Source organism: Peromyscus eremicus, chromosome 14 (genome assembly GCF_949786415.1).
Source record: "Peromyscus eremicus chromosome 14, PerEre_H2_v1, whole genome shotgun sequence".
NCBI classification, from domain to species: Eukaryota; Metazoa; Chordata; class Mammalia; order Rodentia; family Cricetidae; genus Peromyscus; species Peromyscus eremicus.
Window position 1 is genome coordinate 15,313,391 of NC_081430.1, and position 12,561 is coordinate 15,325,951.

Sequence of the window (12,561 nt, forward strand, 5' to 3'; positions counted from 1 at the left end):
GCAGGAAACTGAGTTCTAAGAATAAAGTAACTTTAATTTAGCATGTTTCAGCTTTAATTTATAGACTCATATTATCATGGAGAGATAAGTTGTATCTTTATCCTTTGAATGTATTAATAGTTCCAAGTCAAAGTCTATACCCTAATCAAGCAAGTAGCAAATCATAAATCCAAACAACAGCCTCCAATAAGCACTTACTATATAACTTTAGATAGCAATGTGGGAGGTGCTATAAGGAACTGAGAAGAATATATCAGCTTTGAATAATCTAATGAGGTTTTTCCACACGTCTGTCCATGTGGCTGCATGTATTGGTAGTTTATTTCTTTTCACTATTGGATAAATTCTACCGTACAAATATAAAATATTTCTTTATTCATTCAACATGTAGGTGGAGAATTTAATTATCTCTGGATTTTATGGTTATGAATAAAACTTAGGAGCACAAATGACAATCTCTTAAGTGGACACAGGATTTTATTTCTTGTGTGTATGTGACTAGGATAGGGATATATATTTGACGTCACTAAAAACTGCCAAATTTGAAGCCAAAGTAGTTCTATCACTTTTAGATTCCAGGATCATTAGAGCTCACACACCTCTACATGCTTGCCACCACTCGGCATTACTGACGGGTCTTTTTAATTTTTATTGCTGGTCTTTCTCATTTTTATCATTTCTGAGAGGGAAAAAAAGGGAACTGATGTGTTAGGTATGCCAGTCATAGAGATATCTTAGTATGGAAGCATTTGTATACCATTCCAGAGTTTACTTAGAGGGCTGCTACGAAAAGAAAATGTAAACAAATATTGAACTCTAGAGTTAATGGCATATATGTACACTGCTGTGTTCTAGGGAAAGTATATTTGTGGCTATGTTGAAATTTAATTTGAAAAATAGTATAAATTGATTCACACAGAGAGACTTGCAGAGCTGGAGAGGTAAGCAGCAAAGAGAGACTTGTAAAACATTAAAGTTGGGGGCCTATGGATTCAGTGTTTTGGGAAACTGAGGCAGGAAAATCACTTGAATTCAGGAGGTTGAGGCCAGTCATGGGCAACATAGCAGGATTGTAAAAAATTAAATGAAAGTAAATTAAAGTTTTAAAAACTGTGGGACTTGGTGGTGAGAAAATCCTGCCCAATTTGCTGTGTGAAAAGTGTCTTGCATGCTAAGAAAATGGCTATTGATGTAAGTATGCTCTTCCGCTCACCCCCATACCGTTCTTTTGAGATTTACTGATGTTTTAAGAGTAAGTACCATGTGTAAAGCATTATGAGTAATTAAAGACAAAGTTCTTGGCTTATACAGCTCATAATTCCATAAAGCAAAACAACATAATATTGGGTTGGAAAAAGCAGAAATATGTCAGTGATTTTCTGCAATAGGGTATATTATTTGCAAGATATTCACTATGTGGTACTATGATTATGCTTCACTTTATAAGAATTTCATATGAAAATTTTTTTCTTTGTTTTTTTTTTTTTTCTTTTTTTCCCTTTGTTTTATTTTATTGTTTTGTTTGAGACAAGGTTTCTCTGTGTAGCCCTGACTGACCTGGAACTCACTCTGTAGACCAGGCTGACCTTGAACTCAGAGATCCTCTTGCCTCTGCTTGCCAAGTGCTGGGATTAAAGGTATGGGTCATAATACCTGGCTCAAAAAATTAGACCTGGGTGACCATTGAGAAATTGTCAAAGTCAATCTCACTGTGAATAAGTTGGATTGAGTATCTTTCTCCTTCCAAAATAATAGCTACATAACCAAAAAAAACCTTTTATATATATATATATATATATATATATATATATATATATATATATATGGTCATAGACCTCTGGTTCTCAGATTATAAATTATGCATGACACTGAGAAAAATTCACATAAACACTAGTTAAGATATTATATTAATATATCAGTGCCTAGATGCATATTTTGCAAGCTTCCTTTTTTACCTCCATTTTAATGCTTCATAGTATTGAAAGGATGGATAAAAATTATTTGCAGATCTTGCCCTAATTTATACAAAAATCTGCCTGTTATAAATGAATACCTGGTTTTCATCAACCATGCTTCAATGGGTGAAAGGGGTGGCTTCCCCGAAAGCACAGTAATTTACACTAATAGCAAGAAGGGGGCTTTTACTTCAAAATCTCCCACTTGTGGTCAGCTACACAGAAGCTGTCCCTAGTAGTGCAGAGGAAACAGGAGAAACAAGGGACTACCACTGCTGCGCCTGAACGCTGCTTGCTCACCCACAGCCGGTTTACAGCACAGAAGCCCTCTCTACCAAACAGGACTAATTCTCCCGGACATGTACACTTGTACTTTTCCTTTTTGCCTTCTTCATAATTTATAATTACGTGAATTTCTAAAGCAATTATTGTCCACGGTAGCCCATCTAACCTGCATAACTTTTTTCTCATAACTGTATCCTCAGCACCGAGGATCCTCGGCACATAAAAGGTAAAAAAATATTGATTGGCTCGTTAGATAAAACATTAGTTTATCAGAACTGATATGCTTCCAATTGTACATAAGCCAGAAGATAAAGGAGGCTATTACGTGGTTGTTTATAGGGGGAAAAGCATAATGCAACAAATGTGCGTGTGAAAGCCACCTGGTGCTTTCCTTCCCAGGTTTCCATTCTATTGTCTGTTAAAATGCTGCCAAATCTACTTTATGTAGCCTCTCACAATTAAAAAAAACAAAAGGACAAGGATGAAGACTTTCAGAACAAGGGATTTTCCTCTTTTAGAATGCAAGGAAAAAACAACTCTTGTCGTTTTACACTTCCAAACTGAAGGCCTTGTGACTGTAACAGGAATGCAGTTGAAAGTCCCAGGTCATTATCTCCAACTGCATGACAGATTGTTATACGGCTTCCCTGAGATGAGATTGTTAGAACCCCATTACCACTCACAGAGACTTTAAGACTAGAAACAGGCAGATAAAAATATAAGTCTAAAAGACAAAGAAAATTGTTGTCCTTCAGTTATAGGTATATACCAGGCAAAATCCAACTACCTTCTGGACCGTGCACTTTTCATTCAATTATGTGTCTGTAAGAAATCTCAGTGCAGTAAGGAGAATCAAGCTTAAAAACGTTAGAATATTATGTATTATATAATATTATAATATTATGCTCAGCCAAATATAAAACAAGATTATTAGTATGTACTTTGTCCATTGTTGGTATTAAAAAATAAAAACAGAAATAAACAACAACAAAAAAATCCCTGCTAGGATCCAAACTTTAAAATATGAAAGTCTTTTTTAAGACCTTGATCTTATCAACAAAGTCCTAGGCTGGTACTGAGAAAGTTCCTTTGGGCTGGAGAGATGGCTCCATGATTAAGAGTGCTGTCTGCTCTCCCAGCAGCCCCAGATTCAATTCCAGCACCCACATGGTGACTCACCCAGGTCTGTATCCCCAGTTTCAGAAGATCTGATGCCTTATTAGCACCACTACCATTGTGCACACATGTCATATGGACATATGTGCAGGGAAAACACCCCCCCACACACACACACACACAAAACAAAGAAAGGATTTTTTTTTTTTTTTTTTTTTTGTCTGAGACAAGGTTTCTCTGTATAGATTTGGCTGTCCTAGAACTTCCTTAGTAGATCAGGCTGGCCTTGAACTCACAGAGACCCGCCTGCTTCTGCCTCCCAAGTGCTGGGATTAATGGTGTTCGCCAACACTACCCAGCTAATTTTTTTTCTTTTTTAAAAACTTAAGTCACTGGTTCTTAATTTAGCTCCCATTTGAACAGTGTTTAACTACACTAAAGAAACACAAACATGCTGGGTGGTGGTGGCGCAGCACTCGGGAGGCAGAGGCAGGCGGATCTCTGAGTTTGAGGCCAGCCTGGTCTACAAACTGAGTTCCAGGAAAGGCGCAAAACTACACAGAGAAATCCTGTCTCAAAAAAACAAAAAAAGAAAGAAAGAAAGAAAGAGAGAAAGAATGAAAGAAAGAAAGAAAGAAAGAAAGAAAGAAAGAAAGAAAGAAAGAAAGAAAGAAAGAAAAACATTTTCTAGCCATACCAAAATTTGGTCAACCTATGCCTTATCTAAGGAGGAGAGAATAATAGTATTTCCAAGTTGACTCCTTCACCCCTAAATAAATAAAAGTTTCCTTCTAACAATTATAAAGGCATGCTTATCAAAGTGCTATTCTCATTTCATTCTAATCTAAGTCATATAAATTCATATCTATGTGCTGAAAAGTCATTTATACCTTGAAATTAATTCTGATTAGCTTATCAGATGCTTAATTTTGTTTAAAAGCTAAAAATAGGTTTTAAAATTAAAGTTTTATTCCCAAACCACAACTCAAAAAGATCTTGCAAAAGATGAATTGTGGTAAGCTTAGTTTATCCATTCCTATTATGAGAAATATCACGAGAAATACTACAAATGCCCTTAGTGCTTAGCTTAGCATCACTCAGAAGCTCATGGAAAATTTATCTCGACTTTATCTAAAGAAAAAAAAAAAAACTTGGTGTGTATCTGCAGTAAATCCCACAGATCTCTAATCACAAACAGAAAGAAAAATAATAATCTGACAAAATTCTAAGCTTATAAAAACAGATGGGTATTTTTCACAAGGCAGTGGCTGTCAGGCAAAGCAATGATTTGTGCATGAAATCTTCTTTCTCCTGTTCCATAAAGCAACAATATTTGTCTCAAGGAAAACTATTACTAATTGTTGGCAATGATCTAGGGGGAGAAAAAGTGAAGCTCAGTCTGCTAGTAGTGACAATTATCCAAATACCAAGAAGGGTTCTAAAACAAAACTCCCAAAGGACAGACCACTCCCTCTGAAGGAAAGAATGAATAAGAAAATGCCTGCCAAATTCTGCAGAAACTCTTCAGGGATTGGAAAACTGAACTTCACGATCTTTCCCATACAAAGAAATCCCAACAACAGAGGAAACGGCGTCAAGGAAACAAGGAGAGGATGACAACAGAGAGGATAGAAAAGACTGGAAGGCAGATATCACCACATGAACAGGCCCCTCCCAGATGCCTTAGAATTAAGCATGTTAAAACAGAAGTCGTTTCCATACTGTTATTCAGTTTTCATTACCTGACAGGCAGATGTAAGTTAAATATTCGCCTTGACCCCCGGTTGCCAAGAAAGGAATCTTTTTCTTTGTCCTCCTCTTGACTTGGACAGCTCCCAGCATTCTTTCATCGAGAGGTGCAAAAATTTCCTTGCTGATGGCAGACTTGGCACTCATTGTAGGGCAAGCGAGGAGGGCACGCAGGGGATTTTCTGAAGAAAAAGAAAAGGAAAGTTGGCACTGACAATACTGTAGGGCTCGGAGGAATGAGCAGGGAGGGTCTGCAGGTGCAGTGTTGCTCAGTGGGCAGCTTTAACCTCTGCATTACAGAAACATTAACAACGAGCTCTTCTTGGTGCACTAACTATAAAGATGTAAAGTGAAAAGGGGTGTGTTTTTCACTACTTGAAACGCCCAGCACAATGTGACATGAACAGCAAGCAATGGGTTCTAAGGGCTTCATAATCTCTACCTAAGCTGTGCCTCTTCCTAACCGGCAACAGTATCCATCCTCTTTCTCCCTTGTCAGGAACAACCCTTGCAGTTGAGAAGTCTTTCCACTGTCTAACAACCCCTCAGTTAGTTCTTTTTGCCCTTTCCAAATCTCCTTCAACTTCAATGTAAATACATTTTCCTAATGCCATTCATAGTGGAAATAATTATGTCATCCTCTACATAACAGCCATATAAGAAACAGAAGAGCATTGATTTCCCCACTGCTCAGCTGCCTTTCATCTGCTAAGTAAGGAGCTCTTGTGTACTAGCCTCCTGCAGTGGGCCCTACTGCATAGACCTGCCACTCTCTGGACCCTTGCTAAATCTTCTGTATTTTCCTTCAGCCCCAGTGGACATCGAATTCTAAATCTATGTCAGACTCGTGCTACATATTTTGGAAGTGCTACTCAGCAGGTCCCACTATCCCCCTGTGGTTAACTGGTAGTGGTTGACCAACAACTAAGAAAATGAAGCAGTATGTTGCTGACTCATGAACCACCCCTCCCTTAACACACACAAACCAGTGCAGTCACAGTCCTCACACTGTATTTGGTTTCCCGAAGTTTGTACTTCCTGACGGTCTGAATTCTGCTTCTGTCTTCATGTTCAAGATCAACCTGAACGGAAATCCAGCTCAAGAGTACTAGGCAAATCTACTATATTCCACCACTGTCGTCACAGATAAGTTTCTACTCATCACCAACCAATATTTATTCAGGCAATTTAAAAATTCAGAATTAGACTTTGGGAGAAAGCTCATGAAAGCACAAGGACCTGAGTTTGATCGCCAGAACCCTGTTGGGGGCGGGGAGGCTAGCTGTGGTGGCATGGACTTGTAATCCCAGAGCTTTGAGGTTCAGACAGGTAGGTACCTGGAGCTCCCTGGCCTGCCAGCCTGTTCTACTCAGTGAGTGACAAGCCAAAGGAGCTAAAAATTGAAATAGGTGGACGGTGCCTGAGGAAAGACATCTGAGATTGGTCTCTGGCCTCCACACATACACACATGCATGCACACTTGCCCACACACAAACATCACATGTCCCAATCAGAACTGAAGGTGCAGGAAAAGCCTTGGTCCCACTTACACACAGGTTGTTTGGAGTGCTGCATGCAGTATATGACACAGCAGTCGCTCAAAGCCTTGTTGAGACTGCCCTAAAACTGACCAGTTGATAGAGGAGCCCCCACTCTATGCTACTCTGTGCTTAGTGTTAGAAATGCCATGAAAATTAAGATATGGTCTCTGTCCTACAAGGGCGGATTACAGACTCCATCACAGGTTTCTCTGGTAGGCTAGAGCCAGTTCAGCGAGGAATGGCTGAATATAACACTGTATATATTCTGACCTACTTGAGCTCTGACAACAGTTTTTGCCAGCCACCAGGCTCTCTCTCCACTGGCTAAGAAACAGTGACAATAGTGTAGGTGTGCCTGTTTTCATTGTGTGACCACTGTGACAGCCCTCAAGCTAGCACAAAGAAATTCTGTCACCATGCACTTGTCTTACTGTCCTACGACACTTTTATGATTTGTTGGGAGTTTTTTTTTCCGGTGGGCACTCTTCTTTTCTGTTCTGCTTTTTTTAAATAGAGAAAAACATTGGTTTCCTAGCTCTGAAGTCTTTCGTGTCTCCCACACAGGAAAACACAGAAAAGAAAGGCAAGGAAGAAAACAAGCCGGATTCTCAATCACATCGGGAACTTCCCCAACTGGCATGGCATTGCTTCTTCACCTTGATTGGAAGGTATATATTGAAAGGTAATAGAGAACTAATGTCACTTTGTATAAAATCCATCAGAAGACAAAAGAGGCACACCTGTCTTACCAAGGTTTTCAAACATCTTATTCTGTTGACAACTGGTGAGATACTGAAGTGAGCTTCGTTACTCTGTTATACTGGTATTCACAAATGGAAGGGGCAGAGGAAAGATAAATTACAAACTTCTCTGGGCCCAAGTTTTAAAATCAAACAAACTCAGGTTTAAATTTCAGATCCAACATATAAGGCTCAAGATTGATGGGTAAATCTTAGTATTTCTGACTCTCAGTTGATTAAGTCCAGAGTTCTCAACCTTCCTAACACTGTGACCCTTTAATACAGTTCCTCATGTTTTGGTGACCCACCCAACCATAAAATTATTTCATTGCTACTTCATAACTGCAATTTTGCTACTGTGATAAATTTTAATGAAAATATCTGTGTTTTCCAATGGTGTCTGGCAATCTCTGTGAAACCCCCAAAGGGGTCTGAACCTATAGGTTGAGAACTACTGACTTAGTACAACATGGCAATGCCGTTACCTTCCTCTTGGAAGTAAAGAGTTAAATAGGTTAATATATTCAGATAATGCATTCCAGTGCCTCAATTTTTTTTAAAATCTTGAAGGTAGAAGATTTTATTAACTCCTAATATGATATGAATAATAAAATCTTTTGAACTATAAAAATTGAATGAATGTACTCATGTATAGCAGAAGGTATCTGGAAGAATAGTATTCAACTTTACTTAGCAAAGTCTCACTGTTTCTCATGTATAGATACACACAGATGGTTTCTTCTATACAAATACAAAAATGGGGAGTTATAGGTCTTTCTCCTTTGAAAATTCACTACTGGGAGAGTATCATATTCATTCTAGGGTCAAGTGTCGTGTTTTTTGTTCAGGGCTTTCTGAAGTACATGAAGGTGTATGTTTTCAGTATCATTCTGGGAATATTAATGTACAGTAGACTATAAGGGGAAGAATCAGAGAGCAAGCCAGGCACTGTTTAGCTATCTCAAATCCAGTGACACATCTGAATTCATCAAATCAGAATCATATCAACTGTATTTTAAACAACTCTCTAACTCATTCTCAGGTTTCTATGGGTCATCTGGTCACCAAGTTTAAAAGTCATTACCCTATACAAAACTAAAACTTTGACCAGAAAGGTTGCAGTTGGTAGAGAAGGGAACATTTCAGTAGTGGATTCAGGAAGACAGTACAGGGGATTTGTTTCCCACCCCGGATCCACACAAGCAACTTCATGAAGTCTTCAGATCTTACAGCTGATTTTTCAGTACCAGCCTGAGAACTGATGTCACTTTTCAGGATACAAGACTCCAGCCGCAACCATGCACCAATGACAACTTATTACTTTACCCGCATCACTCTGTGGACACTTCCCCTTTTATTGGTCCACAGCTTCTAAAGCAAATAGTTTATAAAGCTTTTCTAGCCAGAAAAACAATCTACAGTTTCATCTGCAAGGCACAGCAGCTGGCGACATTAAGTGATGGTGGCAGAGACCATACTTTTTCAGTTTTACGCTTCTTCAAGGTCTTCTTCAGCATAAATCATTTAGAATTGGTAAAGATTCTTTTTTAAAAGTAGATGGCCACCTTAGGGAAATGGCTCTCCAATAAGAGTATTCATTAGGGTAGGAGCTGGAAATCAGGTGCTCTCAGGGACCAGGCAGGTAAAAAACACAATGAAAGAGGTATACTTGTCAAGAGGTTCTGGTATCCCCAAAACTAATGTTTTTGGTTTCCTCTATAATTGATACATGAGATTCAGGAGACCAGGAAGACTAGGAGAGACTACAGTGAAGCCAAAACTATTATTGCCACAGTATTCATAATCATGTACATGGCTCTGTGGTATACAGCTTGTAGGCCTTAAGTCTCACCTGAGGAGAAACTCTGTTTTAACAACAGCCCATTTATTTAGGTCAATATTAACAGATACTTGAATTACCCAGTTTTATTACCTTATGTCTTCCGATACCCTGCTTGACATATAATCTTCTGGTTATGTTTTGGTGCTAGCTGTACCAACACAAGTATTGTAAACTGTGTGCCCATGAAAACATTCATTATAAATGAGTAATAAGAATTTCTGGTTTTAAATATCATGAGGTTAGTATGATTTCACTGAGGTAGATGCAACTCAGCGTGTTGGTATCAGTGTTAGAATCCTCAAAGGTAAGGTCCAAGGTGGTGGACACTGGTGGACACTGGGGGAAAACAGCTCATCTTCCTGAGTGCATCTGAACTCTAGTAAAGTGGACTCAAAAACCATAGAAATAAATCATGGTCTAAGACCGGATTGTTCTGCATTGCCACTTTTGAAATACGTTCAATAAAGAGTGTCTGATGAGGCTGGTTTAGATCTTAAATGTCCCCTAAAGGCCACGGTGCTACGGGGAGGGGAGGGACCTTGTGGGAAGTCCTAAGTGCCTAGGAAGAAGTTCCCTGCAGGTGATACTGGGACCCTCCCCCGGACCCTCTTCCTCTCTCTCTGCTTCCTGGCCACCATAGGCTAGTACCTTTGCTCTGTCATGCACTTCTCATTATGATGTTAGGCTCTGCCATAGGCAATGGAGCCAAATGACCATAAACTGAGATCTCTGAAACCATAAACAAAAATAAATCTTTTAAAGTTGACATTTCTTGGGTATGTTGTCACAGTGAAGAACAGCTGACTACTACAGACTATCTAACACAGTCTGCTTTCCTGACACCTAGCTGCAGGCTGAGAATTTTCACCAAGAGATGTCCTAGACTCTCCTTGTTCTTTCAAACCTTCCAGTTACCCATAATAACCAACCAGTCATCAAGTCTTATGGGTTTCATTTAATATTTCTGGATTCTACCAGTTTTCCACCGCTCTGGTTTCTTATGCCTCATTTTAGTCTTCACCATTGGATTTTGATGATTCCTCTAAAGGACTCCACCTTGGCTCCCAACTCAGAGCAGTCAGCCTTCTGCACTGTCCCACATAATGTTCTAACAAGTCAGATTAAACATGACTAGAGCCCAGCTACATTGAATTGTTTACTCTCTGTGCCTTGGGTATGATCAGGATGAGAAAAGTTCAGTGTTGTAAACGTTGAAAACAAAGCAGAAAAGTGTTAAGCTACTCTGCTTCTGTTGTACACTATAAAAATATTAAATATTATAACCAGATATCATTACATAAGCATTAAGTCTAAAATAATCTAAAAATATTTAATTTGCTCCAAAATTAAAAAAAAAACTTTATCTGAGAGTCAGAAAAAAGGCAATTTGTTTTGAAAATAAAATTGGTTTTATTTTTTCTGATCTCATATGTTAAGATCAATGAGACAATGAGACAAATTAAGCTCTTTTAAAAACACTTCCCTTAGTTTAAATGATGCTCATTTTAAATGCACAATAGTTTTTCTGAGGCATTACTCTCTAAAAAGATACTTCTCAAGGAGAAAATATCCACCATAGTATAGCTCATACACATGTGGATAAAGAATGAGTCAGATGAACATTTTATAGCTGTCAACAATTCTTTCATGTAGCTCAACTAATAGTTCTCATAAGTAGAAACCGAGAGAAATCAGATAAGGTGGTACAATAGACAGATGAAGCTGATAACATTCAAACTTTTAAAGTACAGTAACTACAATAACTCAAGGAGTTATTATTGGTATAAACAATCCTAAAGAAAGCTTGCCATGGGGTTGGGAGGCCACTGGCACAAAGGATCAAAAACCCATACTTAAGGCCTCACAAGGTTGTTAAGACCGAGTTAATAAAATACATAACATACTTGAAAACACTCTTAAAGGAGCCACACACTTCTAAAAAGATAAAAGAATATGAAAAAAAAAGATTAAAAAAAAACCTTTCTCTAGCCTGTCAGACAAATATTGATAGGATGTGGGCATCAAGCAGACTTTATACCTGGGGTCTCTGGGTCACAGAGGGGCTCAAGGACCAAGGCCTGGACCTTGTGGTGTCTTCAGCTTATTCTGCTGCACAAACAGGTTTGGTACCATTGTTTTTGGTAGGAAGGGTGGCCCCCCTGTACTTAATGACTTACTTGTTAAACACACTAGTAAAAATGTTTCCTGAGCAGGTGTCCATGGCAGATGCTCTGCACAGTGCTAGTAAGGAATCCTTACGTGTCTATAGCCCTTCATGAATTTACAAAGCACTTGCACATTCAATCCTAAATATAGGTCAATATAGCTGCTGAATGAATCATCTCAAGACTACAAATAAGAATATTAGCTATGTATTTTTATAATGGTAAATTATGACATTTTTAGCCAATTCCTTTTTGGCTACAGATTACAGGAAAGAGTTACAATTTCCTCTTGTGGAGATAGTATTTAAGCAGGAACCCATTGAACCAGAAACTTGACTATTAGAGAAATGTGAATGTTGCAACATAGACACATGCTTGTCTCAGGCTCATTTCAAAAGAAACAGTTTATGGATAATGTAACACTCATAAATTTTCACTGTTTAAATACAGAGGAACTGGAGCCCATCTACCCAATGGAATATTACAGTTTTTGTTTTGTTTTGTTTTTAAATCAGGGCCATGCATACAGGATAGGATTTCAGATCCTCAGAACCCTCATAAGTGAGTGTGGCAGCCCCCCTATAATTCCAGCCTTGGAAGGCTACAATGGGATTCCCAGAGCAAGCTGGCCAATGAGACTAGCCATATCAATGACCTGTGAATTTGACCGAGAGTCCCTGCCTCATTAAATAGAGTCAAAATAATTCCAGAAGCATACCCAACCATGTTCATACGCACCCTCACATGCTACACATGCACAGATGCACACATGAATACCACTTACACATGAAAACAGGAAAAAAAATGAAAAAAAAAGACTCATAGATACCAATTTGGAAAAATGAGAGTGAAATAATGCAGAGTGGAAATAAAGACGCTACAGAACTAAAAATGAGCCTCTGAATGTACAATTGCACTTGCATCTTTTTGTTGTTGTTTGGCTTTTGTTTCTTTGGAATAGAGTCTCTATGTAGCCCTGGCCTTCCTAGAACTCACTCTGTAGACTAGGCTAGCTTTGAACTCATGGAGATCCACCTGCTTCTGCCTCCCAGGTGCTAGGATTAAAGGTGTGTGCCACCATGCCTAGCATACTTACATTCTTATACCCAGAAAAATGTCTACAAACAAGTTTTCTACTAAATTCATACCATTATTTGAATTCAAACT

General features: G+C 38.6%; 1 protein-coding gene across 2 annotated transcripts in view; it reads right to left on the reverse strand.

The window, feature by feature from the left end:
* Positions 1-12,561, reverse strand: part of Stxbp6 (syntaxin binding protein 6) — a 239,112-nt gene that overhangs the window by 163,173 nt on the left and 63,378 nt on the right. For both annotated transcript variants that reach the window (XM_059279246.1, XM_059279245.1), the window contains exon 2: positions 5,099-5,287. In XM_059279246.1, coding sequence (XP_059135229.1) covers positions 5,099-5,252 — 154 coding nt within the window. In that variant the 5' untranslated portion in view covers positions 5,253-5,287. The remainder of the gene's footprint in view (positions 1-5,098; positions 5,288-12,561) is intronic.